The sequence below is a fragment of the Scleropages formosus genome, chromosome 15, assembly GCF_900964775.1.
Source record: "Scleropages formosus chromosome 15, fSclFor1.1, whole genome shotgun sequence".
Lineage (NCBI taxonomy): Eukaryota > Metazoa > Chordata > Actinopteri > Osteoglossiformes > Osteoglossidae > Scleropages > Scleropages formosus.
Window position 1 is genome coordinate 14,344,481 of NC_041820.1, and position 23,020 is coordinate 14,367,500.

General features: G+C 41.7%; 2 protein-coding genes across 5 annotated transcripts in view; both read right to left on the reverse strand.

Moving 5' to 3' along the window:
- Window positions 1-26: 26 nt before the first annotated feature.
- cdkl1 (cyclin dependent kinase like 1 (CDC2 related kinase)) lies at window positions 27-9,880 on the reverse strand. Its single transcript, XM_018727447.2, has 10 exons — window positions 9,566-9,880; window positions 8,627-8,808; window positions 7,234-7,355; window positions 3,860-3,932; window positions 3,420-3,510; window positions 2,681-2,881; window positions 2,030-2,112; window positions 1,603-1,659; window positions 822-983; window positions 27-503 (listed from the first exon to the last, which is right to left on the reverse strand). The coding sequence occupies exons 1-10, from the start codon at window positions 9,837-9,839 to the stop codon at window positions 402-404; spliced, it is 1,347 nt and encodes a 448-aa protein (XP_018582963.2). The 5' UTR covers window positions 9,840-9,880; the 3' UTR covers window positions 27-401.
- Window positions 9,881-11,858: 1,978 nt separating this feature from the next.
- map4k5 (mitogen-activated protein kinase kinase kinase kinase 5) overlaps window positions 11,859-23,020 on the reverse strand; it is a 37,625-nt gene continuing 26,463 nt past the window's right edge. For 2 of the 4 annotated variants that reach the window (XM_018727426.2, XM_018727425.2), the window contains exons 20-34: window positions 22,990-23,020; window positions 22,809-22,850; window positions 22,314-22,398; window positions 21,824-21,903; window positions 21,670-21,730; window positions 21,010-21,012; window positions 20,437-20,551; window positions 20,301-20,359; window positions 18,753-18,856; window positions 16,758-16,935; window positions 16,602-16,670; window positions 16,221-16,313; window positions 16,043-16,113; window positions 14,594-14,649; window positions 11,861-13,199 (exon numbers count right to left, since the gene is read on the reverse strand). The exon at window positions 22,990-23,020 is cut by the window's right edge and continues 58 nt beyond it. In XM_018727426.2, coding sequence (XP_018582942.1) covers window positions 13,112-13,199; window positions 14,594-14,649; window positions 16,043-16,113; window positions 16,221-16,313; window positions 16,602-16,670; window positions 16,758-16,935; window positions 18,753-18,856; window positions 20,301-20,359; window positions 20,437-20,551; window positions 21,010-21,012; window positions 21,670-21,730; window positions 21,824-21,903; window positions 22,314-22,398; window positions 22,809-22,850; window positions 22,990-23,020 — 1,135 coding nt within the window. In that variant the 3' untranslated portion in view covers window positions 11,861-13,111. Of the gene's footprint in view, window positions 13,200-14,593; window positions 14,650-16,042; window positions 16,114-16,220; window positions 16,314-16,601; window positions 16,671-16,757; window positions 16,936-18,752; window positions 18,857-20,300; window positions 20,360-20,436; window positions 20,552-21,009; window positions 21,013-21,669; window positions 21,731-21,823; window positions 21,904-22,313; window positions 22,399-22,808; window positions 22,851-22,989 lie in introns of all 4 variants that reach the window. The other 2 variants (XM_018727428.2, XM_018727427.2) reach the window with 2 other exon arrangements.

Below are 23,020 nucleotides of genomic sequence, written 5' to 3' on the forward strand. Positions count from 1 at the left end.
GAGGTAATTTCCGGTAAGTTTTGATCAAAGGACATTACTATGAAGACCTCCTCTAGAAGAGACTTTCTCCAAAAGTTCAGTCAGCTCTACATACAGTCAATCGATCCATTTTTGGCAAAATGACTAAGGCAGTATTGCTTCCCTTTTCCCCGGATCCAAATACAGTATGGTTCTATTAGCAGAGCAACTAGTTGCCCCATGTCGTTACGTATATATCAGCGACAAATACATGTCCGGCGATGGAAAAGCTGGCACAGTGCATATAACGTACAATTTCAGGTCCTGTTACGTAGCTGAAAGTTTAATGCTTGTTGAAGAACCACAGAGGCTGCCTTTCCCGATTTGTACACGGAAGATGACACGCTGCATGCAATCACAGCCTGACATTCAAACCTGAAATATTAGATATTGGGGAAGTGGTAGTTGAGTTTACGAAAGTTGTTGTAGTACTTTCTGTTGTCCAGGATTGGGAAGATGTTGCTACTGGTGAGCTGAGGGAGATACTGGAGAAAATAAGGGAAAAACAATTACTTCTCAAGATGAACATTGTCTATAACACTGTTTGACTTGCTGAAATAATACAAGAAGGACGGCAAAATATAGCTTCACTAAAATTCACATCTAATTGGAAGAGGTTTAAGATCTCATGTGTAATCATTGTTACTGACCCCTGCATCTCAGTGATATTTCACCATAACATCCTAGTTGGCTCATAAAAATAAATAAGTATCTTTGTTGCAGAATGTAATGTTTCTAATGTTTAGTCCCAACAAGTGTGTATCCGTGGGCGTGTGTGCAGTGGAAGAGGCGAGACCACTAACCCCGGGTGGGAGGTGTTTCCGAGGAGGGCGACTCCTCCGTTTCGCCGTGCGGTCCTGCTCACGGACAGAAGCGTCTTTGTCCTGCTGCCGAGTGTCAAAGTAGGGTAGCTCTAGTAACCGCTCGCACGTGAGGCGCTCCGACGGGTCCATTCGCAGGCAGCCCTGGGGTCACAACCAAAAATTAGTATCCGAGTTGTCTCCACATCCATAGAGCACAGGACAGCACGCAATCACAGCGGTGTAGCACATGGGCTTGTAAATGGAAAGTTGCAGGTTCAAGTTCCACTCGGAGCCCTGAAGCTGCACACCTTGAGCGCGCACACACACAAACACATCATCTAAATCGCTTGTCCCATACGGGGTTGCGGGGAGCCGGAGCCTAACCCAGCAACACTGGGCATAAAGCTGGAGGGGGAGGGGACACACCCAGGACGGGACGCCAGTCCATCACCAGGCACCCCAAGCGGGGCTTGAACCCAGACCCAGCAGAGAGCAGAACCTGGGCCAACCCACTGCACCACCGTGCCACCGCACCCCCTCCTCACACCTTGAGCAAGGTCCTTAATTGGGATTTCATGAATGACGCATGCAGTTGTAAAAATAAGTAAAATTGTACGTCACTTTTGGCAGAACTGCCACCTTAACAAAAAGTGATTTTCAACAGGGGTACAGCAATCTCCAAACGGGGGACAGAAAATGAGCTATGGATTCATTAATATCACAATTATATGAGAGCTGGAATGCAAAATCCTGTTAACAGTATTTATGGAGAATAGATGACCTTCATTAACCCCAAAGCTTGGTGTGACAGGTTAGGATATCGCTGCTCCAAGGTTTCCTTCAAAGAGAAAAGTACAAAAAAAGTAGAATGTCAATTAAATGTTAAGACATATTTTTGTACTGTGTTTCAGTTCACTAATTTACATTTACATTGATTTATCTAGCAGACACTTTTCTCCAAAGCACTTCCAATGAGCTCTATGTGGTGTTATGAGCCCACACACCTTATTCACCGCGGTGACTTACACTGCTAGATACACTACTTACACTGGGTCACTCATCACTAATAACTGGCATTCTGCTTTAATAAGCGTGCATATTTATTTACAGAAAGGTGCTACTATGACACGTTAGTCACTAATAGACTCTCGAAGTGCTGCTTTCGTGGCTCGGAGAGGAGAGAAGTTCCACGGCGGAGTGCTAAGTACCATGTCCCCCGGCTCGGGGATGTTCACGCCACTGAAGAACTGGTTGTTGCTGAACACCTGGTGGTGCCTGGGAATGAGGTCCCCTGTGAAGGACAAAGTAAATCTCTTCATCAACTCGTCGACTTTCCACTTCCCACTATGCGAACGACTCGGGGAAGGGAATTATGGGAGACAGTAACATAGGCCGCAAGTGGAACGACTGGCGCTGTAACATCTGGAAAATCACCCTCATTCATCTAATCATGCTCAGCCAGTCCACTTTGCTCCACTCAGCTTGCGTTTAGAAATTCTAATGCACACCTCCTTTACCCGAACTGCATACAGTGCGAGTCAAAAGTTTGAGCGCACACGGATCACCGGGACAATAGTCTTACAGAACAGAGAGGACAGAGGAGCGAAAACAGAGCAGCCCAGCAGTGTCCCACATCCGCGGGAACTGCTGCAGGAGACGCGGCGGCTCCATTCCTGCTCAAAGCGTTTAACCGATTGTCTCGTGGAAAACATGGCTTTCAGCAAGCGCGCAGTCTTTTCACTGGTACCGTATACGTTCAAAGCATTTGATCGAGTCATCTTACTAAGAAGAGCGGTACAGGACAGCACAGTGACGGCTCAGTACCCGGGTACTCCGGAGGCTCCTGCGGAACTTCTCACCCAGTGTTTTCCTGATAAGGTACAGCTGGTCCACGTCAGACTTCCCCGGCCAGAGCGGGGCGCCGGAGAGCAGTTCGGCAAAGACGCAGCCGATGGCCCAGACGTCCACGGGGGGACCGTACTGCGTGTCGCCCACTAGCAGCTCTGGAGCGCGGTACCACCGCGTGGCCACGTAGTCTGTGTAGTAGTCGTAGGGGCCAGCTGGGAGCAGAGCACAACGAGAGTCCAGTGGGGTTGCGCAGCGTGCAGCGCCTTCAACCTCCCCGCCACCCCTCAGCCACGTCTCCACTGTCCTTCGCCCAAAAATGATCACGTATAATTTAACCTCACGCTTCACTTATGCCTTCCGTAGCTAAATTCTCTCAGCTTCTCCATTTAAGAGACTGATTATAAGAGGGCGAACGAGCCGATTCCTAAATGGTAACAAAATTATCATCGCTGTAATTAAAGCGTTGCATATTTCCAACGCTGCAGCTTCGATCATAAGCTTCTCGGTTCACATCTCAGTCTATGTATGTCAGTAATTTAAGGCAGTCATTTGCTCAAAAAAATCTGTTAGAACACTTTTTCTGAAAGTCCAAATTGATTGTGTGCTATATACCATTATTTTAATGAGAATATTTATTAATGTTTTTTTTTTTTTTTAAATTTAGTGATAATAGCACACAGTGATACGATGACAATGGATGTCTAGCAGCTCAAAAAGGCAAGTTTAATGAATGCAAAGAGAAGAGCATACTCAAAATCCTGGCAAATCCAAAGTCACAGAGCTTGATGACCTGGTGTTTGGTGATGAGGATGTTCTCTGGCTTTACGTCCCTGTGAATGCACTGCAAAGATTGATTGTGTTAAAGGAGTTAGTGAAGCGTCTGTTGGTTCAAACCCAACTATTATACAAAGAATAATCACGGCCCTACTGCTTCTAACAGAGGCTGCAATTCAAGGATGTTCTTCGGAAGCTCATTCTATAACTCCTCCAAGCCAAGTAATTAAAGAGGCTTGTAGAGAGTGCTCTGTTAACTGGCACTCCGTTCTGAGCTAGGAATTCCAGTAAAGCAGCTCTATTAACCAGCGACTCAAAGGAAGGAGTGGCACTGAAAATGTCAGATGAGAAGGACAGAGGGGGGCAGGGAAGGGATGTCATGGAAAGAGAGGGAGCTCTTAGCTGAGCTTACTCACATTCTGCTTATGACAGAAGTTTACAGCTTGCAGGGTCTGCCACGTTATACTCTTGACCAAGTGTTCCGGAACACTGTAGAAGAAAGCCCACATTGAGTCTTCTTGTCTCAGCGAGACTGTATAACCTGACAGCTGCAGAGATGCAAGCAGTTGGTTGACAAAAGATCTCGACTGGACACTATGGGTGGCTGTGACGCGCATGCTGCTTGTGCGCCGTTACCTTTACCTGATCCTTTCCTCAGAGGTAATTTACAGTGCTTTACCCATCTCTACAGCTGGGTGATTTTGACTGGAGCAAATTGGGCTCAGTGCATTCCTCAAGGGCACTGCAGCAGAAGGTGGAACTGAAACGTGGGTCCTTCAAGTCTAAAGAAGCTCTGACCGCCACGCCACGTGCTGTGAAGATGGTGGATCGGAAACTAGTCGGCAAATTCACTGGTTTTTTAGCACATCCGAGGCAACAACCCAACTGACGATACAATCGACACCACGCAATCCCCCCCGACTGTCATGTTTTCTGGAACTGCCCGAGTCCCTTTCTGCTAGAATATATGCAGGGCAATCCTAAATGGTCGTCTGCATCCTATGATGCGTCAATTCTTCCACGCTGAGAAATAAAGAACAAATCGAGGGCAACATCAACTATGGACCATGTCACTGTAGCCCCCTCCGTGTGCTAGATTTTGTCCCAACTCAAATCGTAATTGTGCTTCATTCAGTTAATTATTTAAAGGATTGAATATTTTAGATAATGTAAAATCACATTCGGTGATCACTGTTCCGGAGGCCCGGTGGTGCAGCAGGTTTGACCTGTGCTTGCTCTCTCGGGGGTCTGGGGTTCGAGTTCCGCTTGGGTTGCTTTGTGATGGACTGGCGTCCCGTCCTGGGTGCGTTCCCTCCCCCTCCAGCCTTACGCCCTGTGTTGCCGGGTTAGGCTCCGGTTCGCCACGGGACAAGTGGTTTCAGACAGTTTGTGTGATTACTGTTCCTTTTTGTTGTACCGCATCATAATTTTGTTTCTCTGGTCACCTAAATTTTAAGTTCATTTCTATGTGGTGCCCATCCTAATATGTCTTAGAATACTTAAACAGCAAAATATAGAACTGCATGCAGCAATCAGTAATAAGAGTGACAGAGTTCATAAAAATGGAGGAAAATAGGAGGCAGCAGAGGACAAGAAAACCCTGGGTTTGATGTGGGGTCAAGAGGCTACTCACCAGTCTTGCGCCTTTAAATTCAACACAATTACAGCAGAAGTAATTATTTGTGGAGTATTATCAATAGTGAAAACGTTAGACAATATATTACAATTTATCCCTTACAATGAATAATTGCTGATCATCATTTAAATTAGTTACAATTAAATATGCTGGTGGCAGAATGGTTAGCGCAACTGCCTGTGGATCCAAAGGTCACAGGTTCAAATCTCTCCTACCTGTAGTGCCCTTGAGCAAGGTACTTACCCTCAATTGCTTCAGAAAAATTACCCAGCTGTATAAAAGGGTAAATAATTGTAACCTTACCATCCTAAGTTGCTTTGGAGAAAAGCATCAGCTAAATGAATAAATGTAAGAAATAACCTGTTTTGCTGAAGAAAGCCTGACAGAGCGATCGAATAAATGGAAAAATGTTCTGCGAGGGCAAACGCACATCTATCTTTCTCCAAGCAAAAGTCATTACAGTGAAGGAACAGGAAAGCCCTTAAAGGTTATTCACTTCTGCATGCATAGCGCTTTTCTTAGATCAACAAGTGCGTGACTCACTTCATCAGCAGCTAAATCACAGCAAACGAAGAACTCGGGGAGTTACCATGCCATACAGTATTTGTGGAATTGTACACAGGTTCCTACAAAAGCAGTTTCAAGCTCGACTGACCCACACCATACCGACGGCGTCCCCACGGCATCCTGGCTGCACAGAAGGCAGTACAGCCTCTTCATGTTAACATTTTTTAAAAAACATAGCAGACACACCATGGAAGGACGCCCTTCAGGGACATAAAAACATGCAGATCGGGTCATCAGTAATGCACATGCATCCGAAAACAAACTTCTAGACTCCTCATAAAACGTTATATTTTTATATATTGATAATGTTTCCATTTTTACAGTTACGATAAACACTGGCTCCCCAACTTACACCGCTGGGACCTCAAATCTGTTCATAACTCCAGCCACACAATGCAGATATGTAGAAAGCTGTGCAGAAATTCCGCAATTTTTCTGAACTGTCATACAGATGAGTTATTAATTTTTCAAATGGAACAAAAGTTAAACTCTTCGGTTGTCCACATATTTCTAAAGAGAAATCTTATATAGCTATAAGAAGTACAAATACTTTGCAAGACTTAACATCATTATTAACGTCAAGCATCAAGATAAAAATTCATTTCTAATGACTGTGAATAAAAATACCTTCTCTACATAACCTCCCCGTTCACTGGCGACTGTTGATCAGTTCATCCAATAAGCGCGCGTAAAGTTCGCCATGTTTCTATTGACTGCAACGACGACAAGCACACACTTGACCATCATATCTTTTTGGGTGTGCTTTGCGGCTGAGCGCAGAAACACGGGCCGCTTTCACTCTGCAAAAGACAAATCTGAGAAATACACAACAGTGCAGAAAAAGAAACCGAACTGTGAGATGTTCATCTTCGAAGGGTTGTAGTTCGAACCCTCGTAACACCACCGTTTATTCATTTTTGAGTCGGTACCATTCAAAGTTTAAACAATAAAAGATCTACAGCATCCTATCCTAACAGCATATATATTTAAGTCAGTTTTGTTTCTTTTGGTTCCTATACTATTATGAGGACACAGTGAGCAAACCTTACATCCACTTTACGTGCCTTGACCAACAAGCACCCAACCCAACACAACACTGTGTCTTTGTCAACTCAATTCATTTATCGGTGTTGATGGGGAATGGCTAAACAAGGTAGTGTCATCGGTGATTTAAATCTCTTCCCACCCCCACACATGAGGCCAGATGCCCTCCCGGCAGCTTCTGCTCTCCCTGCCACGATGTGCAAGGCGAAGGCGGCCGGACACGGAGGGGCAGCTTGCCAGCCCATGATATATCCTGGGAGCGCATCGCTGTAAACATTCCGTAACAAACACGTCAAGTCTCCAAGGCAACCGTCAAACAACGAGACCATTGCTGGACAGTGTACGGACTATAGTCCCGAAGGATTCATGAAGATTTAAAGTAAAGAGATGGTAATAAATAAGCACCGACATCTCATTTTGCCTTACTTTTTGGTCTCCACCCACTGACAAATCAGTAAAGGGGTGCAATGATGAGTTTGCTCACTACCCCTCGGGGACATACCGCGTGTGGGAAAAGCACGGCACGCTAGGGCTTGAACTCACCCCTGTGGGTAACGATCCAGTTCATTGAGGACGGTGTGGTCGCAGTACTCAAAGACGAGGTGCAGCCTGCGCTTTCGACGAAAGACCTCGATGAGGTTCACCAGGTTGGCGTGCTTCAGTTGCTACACGGGAGCAAAGAGATGAGTTTTACGACCTTGTGTCCAGACAGATGTCCCCGCTTTGAGAGGCACATCTCAAAGAGACCCCAACACTAGTGTACGCCACAGCATTTGAATATCCCTCCTTCTTCCAGACACACACACAGCTTCGTGAAGAAACTGATTTCAGTGATTTCATAACAGTCTGAAGGTGAAGACACAACATTATGAAACGTTCTGTTTACAAACGGTGGACAAAAGGCTCCAATCCTGAGGAACAACACATATAAAATGCTTTCTCCATGTAACCTCATTCTCTAGCTGCTGTTGAAAACGGATTTTTTCGGTCATATCGAATACATAACTGCTCATATCTCTTCACATGAGAAATACTGGGGACAGAGAGATATAAGCCATACACACACAGGGAAAACATACAGACTCCACACACCCCGAGCTGGACTGGAACCCACAACCCAGGTGCTGCTAAATTATCCTAGAAACCACTTTGTATTTCTTTATAAAGTAAGAAGCAGGTAAAAGCAGTGGACAAATGGGCAGTGTTTAAAGTGTGAAAACAATTCATCGGTCACCATTCAGTTGTCTGCCGACGCGGCCGCCCACCGGGGATGAAAACCGGAACGCTTTTAAAACAGCATCAGTTAGGAAGCTGCTGGAGAATTAAGAATCCTATTATGAAGAACGGAAAGCAGTACAGAGCTTCAAGTATAAACCTGATGCTATTAATATGGGCCACCCCAAAACCGGAGGAACAGAACCAAGAGCTATATCTCAACAGCTTTCCGACAAGGAGAATTAAGGACAGATGGCGTTACAGTAAAACTGTGACAGTGATGAGTAAGGAGGAGTAACCTGACCCTGTATTTAGTGGGAAGGTCTCTTGCTGAGCTGACATACTACATTGGCTTTATAGATTTATAGAGCTGTCAATTACTAGTGGAGTGTTTTAAGTGTAGCGTGTGTGTAAGCCTTGCCAAAGGGGCTCGCTGCGCATCCAGCTGGGCGACAGCGACACTGACAGTGAAACTGAGAGACTTGCCCAGCAATTCTGTCCACGGGAGATGCTCATCAGACTCGCGCGCACATGGTGGGTATGAACCGAGCAGCTCCTGCAACTGGAGGATGCATTCAGAACCGTTATCTAAAACAAATATCCCATCATGTTTTTGGATTCAGAAGTACTGGCCAAATATCATGTTAGGGCACACGAGATGATCGCTCTCTATATCTTGAGAAAGCGGAGTGAAAGCACTTTGCTGCCGGTATTGGGTTACCTTCAACATGCGGATTTCCCTCAGGGCGATCTTCTTTATCACGGGGTCGTCCTCCGATTCCACAAACTTCTTGATGGCCACGATCTGCCCGGTGTCCTTATTCCTGCACTTGAAGACGACCCCGTAGGAGCCCTCCCCAATCTTCCCGATCTTCTCGTACTTGTCCATGATGGTCACTCTGACTGAAAACCCAACAGCAGCATCATCGTGATGATCGTCAGCTCAAGGCCAATACTTTTAAATCTTTTTTTTTTGGGGGAGCTATATATGGTACAATGTATTGCATTCCCATTATCTATCTACCATCCACTTCATTCTCATCCACAGTCTTTCATTTCATTTACAAAACCCAAGTTGGTCAAAGAGCCAAGAACGAAGCAGCGCCAACAAATAATCGCAGCCATTCAGCCACACACGTTTACTATAATAATAAGAAGAAGAAATGAAATGTTAAGGACCGTCCAGATTTCGGGCTCCGGCCGGGTCAGCAGTGTGTGTATGTGTGTATGTGTGTATATATATATATATATATGTGTGTATATATATATATATATACACACACGTGTGTAGCACAGTCTGACTTCAGCTGTTCCCATTCATTGATCATCATTTTGGGCGTCCTCTTCTCCATTCGCCTTCCCACGGCGGAAACAAACGCTCAAAATACGTCAAGATTTCTTAAAGCCACAAAAAAAAAAAACGCAGTCCACGGAACTAAACACCTCTTATTCCATTATTGACTCCAGCAGTTCTTGACTGATTCTACGTGCATGCCATAAGTCTTAGACAAAACGCAGTAAACAGACACACAATCAATGAATCATGGATGAATTATGAACCGGGGATGCTAGTACACTTAAAATTTTAAAGTGATTAGTGTTAAAATGATTTAAAAATACCTCTTTCGTGTACAGCGATTTAGAGAAAGAGCCGTGTTACCTGTAGCGGAGCCTGCGAGTGAACACATCGGCGGACGGAAGGACAGCGAGACCCGCGCGGACGAGCCGTTCCACCGCCGGGAAGCGCCGGGCGTTCGCTCAATGGTTCCCATGGCAACGGCGGCCGCGGCTCCACCCCTGGACACGGGCAATAAAACTCGATCGGACGCGCGTAAGAACAACAGTGCGTAAGAAACCCAGCGTGCGCTCGCTGTACGGTAAAAACAAAAAAAAAAAAACACTTCCAAATGCACAAAACGAATGCATTTCGGCATTCCATTCCATAATTTCCCTCCCAATTTATATATAATAATTACACGAGGCTTTGATTGATTTAATCACTCAGACTGTGTCGGGTGTGCGTCATGATTCAGTTTTGTCTTAAGTTTAGGCACAAATCCGGGAGGTCATGGCATATCTGAAAGGGTCTTGCAACTTGAAGCACTAGTAAATGTGAATATGGTAAATATTTTACTGTTTATTGCCCAAGGAAAGAAGGCTCTTTTTTTTAAAGCCCTGTCAACACCAACTCATAAATGGAAGATTCTAACAACTATAGTTATATTCCGCACGTAGTTGTTCGTGCAACATGTGCCAGTCTGTGGCATCAAACAAACTAATAGCGGTTACAGTGTGGAGAATTCAATGGTTGTGAATAATCGCTTGTCCAGATGCTTCCTCGGTGGTCCGGAGCCTATCCCGGAGGCACAGGGCACAAGGCAGGGGGAATCTCTGTACAGGGCCTCAGTTCATTGCAGGGCAATCATGCATGCAAAAAAACACAATTTGGAGTCTCCAGCTCACTTGAAACACATGGACTGTGGGAGGAAAGACACACAAACATGAGAAGATGCAAACTACACACAGACTGAGCTGGATTCAAACCCACATCCAATCCCACAGCCCTGGAGCCATGAGGCACCAGTACTAAGAGCACACAAATTCTATGTGCTTTACCACTAGGCTACTTAGTTGTGGTTACCATAGTAAAAGAGAGAGGACACAAAGGAGAGCCAATTTCTTCCTTCTGAAGGATAGAGTTCCCCTGCCCAACCATCATCTCTTTTAAAACATTGCTGATCATTTGATCCTAAAGTAACACCGTTGCAGTAATATTAGAAACTTAAAACCTAAACAGCAATATACCTTTTCTATCAGGTTAAACGCCTAGAACTCTGTTATTCTACAAGGATTACACGTGTGTTAAATTTCCATTTAGCGGTACATACGTGTACCGAACACCCGTTTCCATGCTCAAGTAAACACATTGCCTTGTGATGACATTTGAGGACAGGGATCCTTTTTAATCACGGAAAGAAAATGTGATGATGCGTTCATTTGTGAAGACAGCCTTCGCTGAACTAATTGGAGGATGCGTCTGAAGGATGAGGGAGGAGAGTCATGGAAACCCTTCCATATGGAAAAATGACTATTTCCCTGCAAAGATGGCAAGAAACCATTGGAAAAGATCAGGTTAAGACCACTATAACTGTAACTAATAAAAACACTTTGTATCTAACATATGGATGTTTGGTACAGTATATTACCCTAATATAGTAATAGCTTATTTTTGCAATCAAATTACAATTACATGTAATGATCTTAAAGAAAAAAACTAATTCCTATAAAGAGACCAGAATAGGTTCTGCTGAAAAACATTTCAAGATTGTATGCAGCGTGATAAAAAGATTTGACACGAGTTCTATATTAAACTCGTCATGAACATATATACATACATATAAAAGGCAAGAAAACATAATTACTCTAACTGCATGGCAAAGATTGACTTTATAGTTTATGAATGGTTCCAGAAAATACAATTGCACTTCAGTGTTTTTAGATCAGGTTATTACCAGTACTACCTTGAACTACTCCATCCGATTTTCCTCAAAGTCATTATATCATAAATGTGGCTTGAAAGATATCAGTCTTAAGGCTTGTCAACAAGAATTCCAAGAAGGCATGGACAAGGGCAACTGCAGCCAGAATAAAATTTATAATTCCAGACAACATTAACACACAATGACAGCAAGTAGTGCTAATGGCTCACCAAGCTCCCCCTGGTCTACAGGTTGTGCTTAGTGTCTACCTCTTATTTGAGGAGCTGTTTCTCCAATGTCTTTGATGGATACACACACAGGCGCACAGTAATGTTCCCCTTTACTCCAGACATGGATTCCTCACAAGGGTAGCACTAGTACCTCATGTTGCCTGGGTTCAAATATGCCTCAATTCTGCATGTCCTCTGTGTGTTTGTTGGACGTTCTTCCAAAGATGCATTTCAGGTGAATTAGTGACCAAGTTGGGTTTAAGTGCGAGTGAATGAACGTGCATGATTCCCTTGTGATGGATTTTTATCCTATCCAGTGTGTACCAAAAAGAGACCACTTACACCGTGAGATGCCACAGTCACACGCTGCATAGCACCAGTCTTTGCATAATAGCAACAAAATAAAACACCAAAAACTTTTTTAAACAATAGTTTTATTATAAAAACTGCATACATTAAAAATTGCAGGAACACAGGTGTTATGAAACCCAAGCTCTCCCCCATTTGTTGTCATTTAAATACAAAACAAAATGTACAAAAGTGCTTACATGGTGCAATACAGAATACAAACCCCCCCCCCAAAAAAAAAAAAAAAAAAAAAAACCCACCTTGACATTATATTCAAATCTAAAAACACGCACGGGGAAGCTCTTCTATATTACAAAGCTGTAAAATAATCTGAAGCTGCTCAGCAACCTTTTCATAGGTAGTTGAACCCCAGAGGAGCCGCGTCCTATGCCTTCCAGGACTTTGCCTGTTATCGGCTAACATTGTTAAAGAGTAAAATACCTTACTACCTGAAGATTAATAAATAACGTTTAAATAGTCCATCAAACCAAATGATATGTTTTAATGAAATCCAAACACTCCATATCAATTTGTTGACTTGCAAAGTATTATTTAAAAAAAAAAAAAAAAAAAAAAAAAAAATCATTCAAGGCTCAGCATTGCACCAAGTCTTTTCTCTCAGTCACTGGTTCAGAAGGACTTTTCTATAAGTCTTTTAAGCGATAAGTAAACAAATATATTTTTATGGCACTTCCTCAAGCATGAATACTTACATGAATGTTGTGGTTTGCTGGGTCATGATCTTGTTGGTAAACTTCAGATTTGTGTTATAAGCTGTGAGACTGCATTATGCCCACAATTCCTCATAAGATTGTAGTTCACACACGCATGCACGCACACCCCCATACTTTCAGACTCAACGTGAGCTAGTCTGTGATGGGAAGGCTGCTGTATGGAGATCACAGCGGCTTACTCCATCTGTCTGTTCGGTCTCATAGTATAGATGCCTGGGGTTGTAACACTATACATGTTCCATTGGTTGCACCTCTCCAGAAAGGGCTGCCTGCTGTGGTTTGTAATGTACAAAGCATGAAGAATGTGTGAGCTTTCTCCCCAGGTGTCTCCTCTGACAATCAATATCCATGGTCAACACATATCCCCCAACTTTGGCAGCAAAGGAGCTTCCTTAGATGAAACCACGATGTTGAACTAGTAGCTGTTCTCGTGTCCAGCCAAGATATAAAGGTTACTCAGGGCTGTAGGGTTGTCTGTTGGCCGGCTCTCCAGGACCACCACCCTGTCAGTGCACAAAGAGCCATCATAATGGATGCAAGGATCTTCTCAGTGGACCCTTAATTTCCACTCTCCATTACGCCACTTGGCTCCAATAAGGAGCAAGGTAAAATTTACCATTTCATTACAGAATTACACAACCATTTAGCAAATTGCTTAGTCTATCTTACACACTGCTTGGTGATCCAAAAAAAAACATTTTTCATAAACATCACAGTATTAAACATGAAAAATCAACATGAAATTCATTTAAGTTAGAGTCCACCACTGCAGAGTGGGGCTGTACATATGAACATCTAACGGCGTCAGATGAAATAAGGGAGAGTCTGTTTGTCATTCTGTACTGTCTAAACCATCAGATGGAATTTCAGAGGCCCTTCAGAAAGACATCTTAGCCATGCTGGCAATGCCAAATAGCCAGTGAATAAAACATGGGACCTGGAGAAATGTGAGGGTGTGCCAGACTTTGTGGTAAAGCTGGTCCAGAGCTCTAGGGCCTGTGAACACTGAAGTGCTCTTTACAGTTTCTACAAAGGTCCATAATCCATCACCATGGTACATCTATGTCTGTGAAGCCTGGCAGTTTAACCATGAGTATTGTAGCTAGGCACTGACCTGAACATGCGAAATGTTCTGAGTTCCCTGTACTATTCTTGATGAATGACAAGAAAACATCAGCTCCCAAAGGAACTAACACGAGCCCCACTTAATGGGATTTCCATAAAATGCAATGACAACTGTTTTTGCGTCAGTAACGTTTTGCACTAGCTTCCGGTCGTAGCAAATGCCAAAGGTCAGAATACCTATACCAGACTTACACTGTCTTCATCAGCTGCCGCTAAACAAAAACCTAATTTTAAAAAAAAAAAAAAAAAAAAAAAAGAAGAGTCTTACTGCCCAATGTTTCTGAAGAAATGATGGCAATTTTCTCTTTTCTCCTTCGCATAACAAAAGTCAGTTTCAAATTCAGACTTTCAAAGAAGATATTTACCAGTTTCTAGGCTGAGCCCAGAGCAAGGTAATAAAATAGGCTTTATTTACTACATCAGTATGCTTGAGGTGGAAAAACTAAACCATGTGTTCTTCTCTCACCACGTCAAGTCAGTCTGCCCCTCAGAAACCTAGTCTTGAGTGTCCTGCTCTCTTAGGACAAGCCTCAAGAGAGGAGAGATTTGTAGCTGTTGCCAAGAGAAGTGAAACCACAGGGCCTTTGGGAGGCAACTCTCCCTTATCAGTCATTAATAAACACTGCTGTTTACGAGGGCCCGCAGATACTAGACTAACAAACACCGGTGATGTTACCGTGTGCATCCGAGGGCCAGGTTAATGCATTCACTAGAAGGGACGACATGAATATTCCAGGACATTAATGGAGAGAGAATCCCTTTCATTCCCTACCTGTCAGATCCCAGGAGACGGAACACCCGGCTTTGATCAGAAATCTCCTGGGTTACCTGCAAGCAAGCAGAAGCATTTTCACATCTTCATTAAAGTTCATTACAGGGCCTGCTGGACTGAAATTTGTCTGGTTTTTAATACTACAGTGACTGTAGTAAAATAAGCAAAATATTAAAGAATTACCAAGATTTAGCAGAACCATAACTAGCCTTGCACCCTTTCCTTGAGGAACAGGGCCCCAGAACACTGTGACCCCCACTTGGACAAGCAGTTAACAAAAGATGGTAGAAAAGGCTTTAAATTCAATAAAAAGGTATGATAAATATTTGCTGAAATAAAATTTATTTCTTCAGTCTGTTGAATGCTGGAAATGGTGCAGCTTAAACAGATGCAGCAGTAGAGCTGCACTGGTTTTTCCAGTATTTATACAAGTGAATGCTGCCTGGAGATGTTTTTAACGGAACTTGTAGATCACTGAGTGCACTTCCCTCTCAGGACTGTGTTGCACTGACATGGCAAGAACAAACAACTACATTATACTAGGCTAGTTTGCTGTATCCAAGGCACTTCCACAGCAGCTAAACCCATTTGCTGACCCACACAGCAGCTAAACCCTTAGCTGATCCAGCATACTGTATATGATAAAAAGCATGTCAGACAACAGGGCAGAGAGCACATTCAGTACAGCCAGACTCACATTGTGAACATACCAATGAGGTGAAGGGTAGGTACCAGACACTGACAAGCTCCAACACGCTCAGGGGGAACAAGTAGCACAGAAAGGACACAATCTGAGCCCAACGGCATTATTAAGGCAACCATGACTGCCTGAGAAGACTCATATCAATAGGTTTTCTTCCTTGAGTGGCTTAGCAGACAGCCTTTCAAAAGAAGCATATGAAAAATGCTGAATAATTTAAGGCTGATCCCCTTGTGCAGCTGTTTAATTTCTGACCGAACATGAATTTTGAATGACCACTGACATTTTGTCACCCGCTATATGCTGAAGATCTGTCACGCCAAGGTAGTCAGGGCCCCAAGCCAAAAGACTTTTCTTTCACATCTCAGTAGGACTTGATCTAATAGAATAGCAACTCATGAAGACAACTGGCATTACTTTTCATCACAGAATACTTCATCTCATTATACAGCATGTGAACTTTGAGTGCAGATCAACAAGATTTTATTAAAACTAAAAAGGAAGAAACTGGCCATGAATGAATTACTATTTCTCTTATTTTTCCCCAACTGGAATTAACATATTTAAAACTAAAGATTCTTGGAAAAAAAATATGTAAACCAATAAGTTATACATTACCTGATGTAAAATGGATTTTAGCCCAAAATGATGCCAGTCTGATTTTAGAGTTCAACTCAACATTTGTAAATTGCACAAATGAATGCAAGGAACACACAAACATGGGTAGAAAGAAACAATCCTGGACTTGCCTCATTGGACTTGAAGCTCTTTCCCTGCATGCCATGTTTCCAGAAGGCCAACACGCTGTCTTGAAGACATACTGCCAAAGAAAAGTAGACTAGTCAAGACCACCGAAATGTGCCATCTGCAAACCCTTTCATAGAATAAAAGAAATAACTGCAGTGACACTGAACCACAAGCTCCTACCAACAGATCCAATGCAGAAGTCAAAGCTCAGTTCAGAGGCCAGCTTTTTGTTTGATTTCAATTTGCCTTGTAAGTTGACAATTTTCAAATTCTCTGAAAAAGAGAAAGATTGAAATGGGACAGATTTAAAGCTGGGTGGTTTTACAATCATACAGTACAATCTGTACAAACACAAAAAGCTTGACAGAGTAGAAATCCAGTCAATCCTAATTTCTTAAACCCAGAGTATGCCTGAAGCTTCATCACTCCTCATTTCACTTCAAACTTTTTGTATCTTCTGAGATGAAACCTGGGGAAGCCCATCTTAGGCAAAGCATGCGGGATGTGCATTATGTTTACAGTATAAAGGAGAATCTGTGACACCCATGGTGATATACTCACTGTCCAGACACACCAGAACAGTATCCCTCTCCAGCTGAGTGACATGAATGGCATCTACCTGGTGACCACCTACAAAGACATGAAAGGCATAGCTGCAGATATCTATTGGGGAATTCACATACAAGTTGTGTCAGAGAAGACATGTTTGACTGGTACCTGATCCCATTTCTGTAAACCAAGATGAACAGGAATTGAGGTTGATGGTCTCAAAGCGGACCACCTGGCCAGGCTCTGTGCCTTGGCTGATGGCAACGCACACCAAGGGATACTCCTGCTCTGGAACCACAAGCATCTCAAACACTTTGAGAGGGCTGGGCAGAGGGAAGTCAAAGTGCTGCAGAGCAGAAGAGCAAAAACACTGCTGTTAAATGACTGATTATAAATGTTACTGACATTTATAATCTGTCTTGCTTTCAGTATAATTTGTCCTTTTCTTCAGGTTATATTGAAAATTTCATTGTTCAATATGTGTCTTGAAAATTACATTTAAATAAGTTAGGCAATACAACTAAATAATATCATACAAATCAAATAGGTAAGACATTGAGTATACTGGTTTTTCAACTTATGAACATAAAAATGTCTGGAGTCTGTTGAGGACTTGTCTGTAACTCCAAAGTCACTTTTACCGCTACATCACAAGCATGCCTGATTCAGAGAGTGACCAGGCATGAGGCTATGTGGTTTAGACCGATAGAACTCTATCAAAATATAAAACAAACAGCGGAAAAGACGCAACAATAAGACAGGAGTGTCAGATAGCACCTAAATCCGCATCAATTCCAACTCCACAGTGCAAAAGCTCTCCTCCTTTCATTGTCCATTTAAATAGCACACCTGACAATCCAGGATTTGAGCGTGACCACACTCCTTGGTGCCACAGGTGGACATGCAAGCCAGATTCTAGAATGCTGAACTGCATCTGAATTTGCGAGTACCTGGTTTTAACAGGACAATGTGTCTCATGGCGTGTGTCACACAGCCATAACACAACTCACAACAAAGTTAATTGCACTGGACCAAATGTCACAGGCCCAGATTATCTGGATGAATAAAAATCTGTATAGGTTAATGATAGTAGTCTTAATACTGGACTGGATGCATAAAAAACCCAGTATCAGGAGACTGAATATTGGGGGCATGAGTATAACTAAATTTGCAGTATGTCTATTTCCACACCAAAATTACAGAAAAATGGAGAGCTTTATTTAGATATGTGTTTTAGATTTGCAAATATTTAATGAATATCAACATTTATTCATTTCATGCCCTTAAGCAATGCACATGTGCAAGCTGAACTGCCTGAGCAGGGGCAAATATTATTGGAAGGTCATGTCTGTTCAGCCCTCGACATAAGCAATACCAAAATGTATGTATAATCTTGGTCCCTAAAGCAAGCATTAGCAAACATGGTCAGGAACTGAGAGTCATACTGTGCAGTCATTGACTGAATAGGATATGATATAGCCTGTATAGGATATGATATGACCTGTATACAACTCTAATTTAGCTACTTGTTTGATCCTTATTTCAAGTCACGTTTTCTCCACCTCACAAACATGTTTCAAACTTATTTCAATATTGGTTAAAAATTAGCCCAAAACCTTAGAGAGAGCAACGCTTTGACTGAAAAAGTACCCAGAGGTACTGCTGCCACCTGTTGGCCATCATATAGAGCAACAGGAGCTGAAGGGACAATTTGAAACTGTCCAATTCTGAAGTTTGTTTGCTGGACTGTCCATAATCCCAAAGTTTATTAGAGCATAATACTTAAGTTTATTAGTTTGTAGCCACTTTGAGAACAGGCTCAAAACCAGGAGGCATTGATGTGACCATAAGAATGATGGATTTGGTTTCTAAATAAATAATCTCAAGCAGATACACTATGTGCTACATATGCTCCCAAGTTTCAATGGAAAATACACTACAAGATTAAAAAACGCAAATGTCCATTTTCATGTGTTATTCATCCCCACAAAAGTTATAACTGAAGAATAAATGAAAGCCATTTAATAAATCGTAAAAAAAATTAAACCCACAATACAATGCAAGCTCTGAGAAATCAAGAAATGACCAAATCTGTTGCAAAAGATCTAAATACCTAGCACAACTGGAGGGGCACTGCCAACGACGAGCCGTGTTTAGACTAACCTTTATGAGCATAAATCTCTGCATGGGCTCGTACCACTGGAGCAGGACAATCCCAGACTGCAAAGCCCCGCAAAGGTATTTGTGTCCTGTATAGGGATTCCTCACTGGGGGTAAAGAGGGGAGATCATTTATCACAGTGCAGTTTCTTCCATCACATTTTATGTAGTACGACTAATACACAGCAAATGTGGCAACAATGCCTATATTTCACAATACTGATCATGGTGCTCCTTAGTTCATACAAACCCCCAGAATACACAGTTTGCCAATTACCCTTAGCCAAACTAAAATCAGAACATTTAAGCTGTTCATGATGTAAGCACATTGTATAGCATGTCTAAGAATAGATATTAAAAATAATAAGGGAATGCAATGACATGAAGAAATTTACATCTGCTAGGTAAATGCAGAAAATAGAATGTTCATGATTTCCACTCAGAATATAGATTTCCCCAGCAAAATAATTCATTCCAGGCAATCTGTTCATAAGGTAATTTCTTATAAAACAAATGGCTGACAGACCAAAAAAAAAAAAAAAAGTGTTTCCGTATTACAAAAGGTTTGTCCTTCTCCTAACCACACATGCGAAATGCCTGCCTAATCTTTTAAACACACAAAAATTCAAAATCAAGTCCAGAATCTGAGAACAGTACCTAAATAAATCAATTTTCATAATGTAACTATTAAAAATCCTCTCTGCAAAGCTATTTGTAAAGTATCTTCTGCAACAAATGATTTGATTTACTAATCATGCAATGTCATTTGTAGCAGCAGTAGTTTAAGAGAATCCTATACATTTTATCAGCTCAAGCTTCAAACTAATAGTTAAAGCTTTCCTTTGCCTTTTCAAATTTTTTTGCACTTTCCATAGGACTTCTGTTGCTTTGGTACTAGCCTAATTACTATGATAGGTGATGGTTTTACAGTATAATAAGTCACAAGATTTCTGAGGGATGTTTGCCAGTGGGCACAAGGCTTTCAGACTACTAAGATGTGCAGGAGCAGCAACACAACTCCTGAGAGGGAGGCTGCTCATCTTATGTAGTGTCTGATATTAACAAGACTCATATTTTGGATTGACATTTCTGTTCTGGTAGCGGAAACTGTTAGCTCTTTCAAAAAAAAAAAAAAAGGGGGGGGTAAGAACTATGAAACTACACTCAGGCTTTTATAAATTTGAGACCTTTAAAATTTCACTTATGAATGAATAATGGAGATAATTTTATTAGCATAAACATACCTGCTATATTATTCTAATACCTGCACTAGAACTAATATTGCAGTTTCACAGTGAGGCTAAAACTATTGTCCAGTTTCACTTGAACACTGATTTATTCAATTAACAGGTCAACCAAGGCTATTTATTATTTCAAACAACTAGGATGAACTTAAGCACCATGATTATGGTTTTTTAAAAACCTGCTCTAGAATGGTTTCCACTAGTGCTCAGATATTATTCAGTGCCAAGAACTAAGACCACAGGGCAGAAAGTTCTCTGAAGCAAGAAGGTAGGAAAATCAACTGAAATACTGCCTTTTATGCACTTACCAATGCAGCACTTGTGACATCCCTTTGTGTCTGGGATCTTCGTTGTTAAAGCAAACCTCCTAAAAACACACACAAGATGAGTGTTTCCATACATTTTCAAGCTGTGTCAGCTAGAGCCACCTGGTTTCTTCCTCACCTGGGCAAGATCTTGTCTGGGAAGCGATGAGTTTGGAATTGAGCAGCCAGGCCTGGTTTCTTCAACTGCTCAAACAAGCCAATGAGGTTATGAGAATACAGCTGGAAGGTCTTTCCTGCAAGCCACATGGAAGTTGGAAATTAAGTTTCACAGCAGTACTACAACATGGTGTTACACATAAAATGTGTCTAAGGAAAGAAGCAGGGAAGAATAAATGTAAAATATTCCCCCCCTCTAAGCAATGCAAGAAAGCAGCATATACACATAAAATACAGAAAGCAAAATCATTTCCCTACTACAAGCCCAGTAGAAGCAATAAACACCTTAAAACTGACACATTTTGTAAGATTTAATTTCACATCTCTGGTCCTGAAAGGGCTGGTGTGTGAAGGAATGTTCCATCTCTTCACTTAAGCACTTCCACTGAGCTCATTATTTCTGAGCTTGTACTACTCCTGAAGTTAGGTTACAGTTTTGAGTATGGCCATAATATTTCCCTACATTGTAGCTATCAAAAAAAAATAAAAAATAAAATAAGGACTGGGCACCCCTGTCCTAGGGAGGTACATTTACCTTCTGTTGAAGCCGAAGACATAAGATAAGCAGGAGATCAAGTAAAGTCACGTCAGGAAAGGTTGACAAGTCATACAGCAAAGAGAAGAGACATTGATTCATTTTAGGAACGTGAATGTTAAGAAAAATAGCAAAATTTGCAAAGCAAGACAAAAAGAAGTCTTTTGCATTGCAATAAAGTGGCAATACCACACCAGCATATCAAAAGTGAAGTCTTGTCGCCACACACAATTTTAAACCACTTTTGAGGTAAATTGAAATGGCAAGAACAAATAATCCCCATTTACAAATTTACCATTTTATTTTGTTGCTTGCCATTTTTGTTACCCTCATAGCTCTGGGGAATATGTTGCAACTACAAAAGATACCTAAAAGTTTGTCTTTTTTTTTTTAAATTTAATTAAAAAAAAAAAAAAAAAAAAACACTTTAAGGATATGTACTTTGTCCTGTATCTGAAAGTAAATTGCAGGCAGTAAAGACATTAAATGTTTGTCTGAATGATGCTGGACTGGTAGCCAATAATACATTTCCAACAGTGTATGAAAAAGGGTTTTTAGATGCACAGGTGAAAGAATAAAGCAATTCTTCAAGTGATAACTAAAGGAAATTCAATAAGCTATACACAAACATTCAAACAGTGCATTGTTTCTCCTACATACCTGACAAAGACATTAAGTTGTTGTTGATAACGTAAAGCCAAGTGCACCTCCTTGGAAACAGCTAAAAACCAAATAAAACATTTTAACAAAACATTTCATTTGTAATTTCTTCTTTATGCCTATTCAGTAACCTCCAAAATCAAGTAATTGTCACCTGTTCCATGGTGGCTTCATGTAGCTCATTCAAGTTCAGAGTGTAAATTCCATCTTCTGTCCCAAAGATGAGGTACTGGTCTGATAAATAAAAAGCCCAGATTTGGACTTACACAATAAATTTACATAATCATTCATTACTGATAACTACATGTTCACTGCCAAATCGAGATAGTACTTTAAGTGAAGCAGGGTACACGCTAAAGTGGGAACCAGTTCACTGACAGGACAATCACACATGCGTTCACACACTACACACAATTTAGAGAGAAACCAAACATGTCTATGAACGGCTGAAGGGAACCCGCACAAACACAGAGAGAACATGCAAACTGCTCTTAGGCTAAGCCAGATTTGAACCCATGTTTGAGCCCACTGCCCAGGTACCATAAGGCACCAACGCTGCCAAACAGATGACTTTCCCAATAAGGTCTCATTTATGTGGAACATAAGGTTAGGAAGAATATATTCTCTGGAGTGCGAAAGATTACCTTTTGTATCTGGGTGAATCCAAGATGTGGCACAGTTAATTTTCAAAGGGCATCCGTCAAAAACCTTGGAGAAGCAGGCCCCCATCTGAAGTGACATGTGGACAGTTAAACTGTAGACATGTGAGGTGGCCAATAAGAGAATCAATGCTTAATGGATCTGGAGTAATACTAATCAGCATCATCTGCTTCCAATGTCTAAACAGTAAGGAAAACAAGATATAGCAAAGCAGTTATTCCATCTTGGATAATAAGAAACCCATTCCAAAAGACACTTTTCTTCAGATACTGATACATTATAATCACACATTTTACCAGTAAACCAGAAAAACTTTCAACTGTATTTAAGACGATACATAGATGTAGGCACTGTTGCACAGTGTCTACATCTATCAAAAACCATAGAATATCTTGGAGGGTGTACTGGATGCTTCCAAAACTTTACTAAAAGTTAAAAAAAAAAAAAAAAAAAAAAAAAACTTTGACCTGAAAACTTACCAGAACTTTGGGTGTAGGTGGAAGACCATTAATTGCTGGCTTCTAGAGAGAGAAATATTTCAGCGTTTGGCATCCATCTCAAATAAGATTAAACAAAAATGTATGGTTTCTGATGTTCTGTAGAGAACAGAACTAACACAAAAAAGAATGATTTCAGTCAGGATCATTCAGGGTCACTCACTGGAAACTCTTTCCTCTCCTTCCTCTGGGGT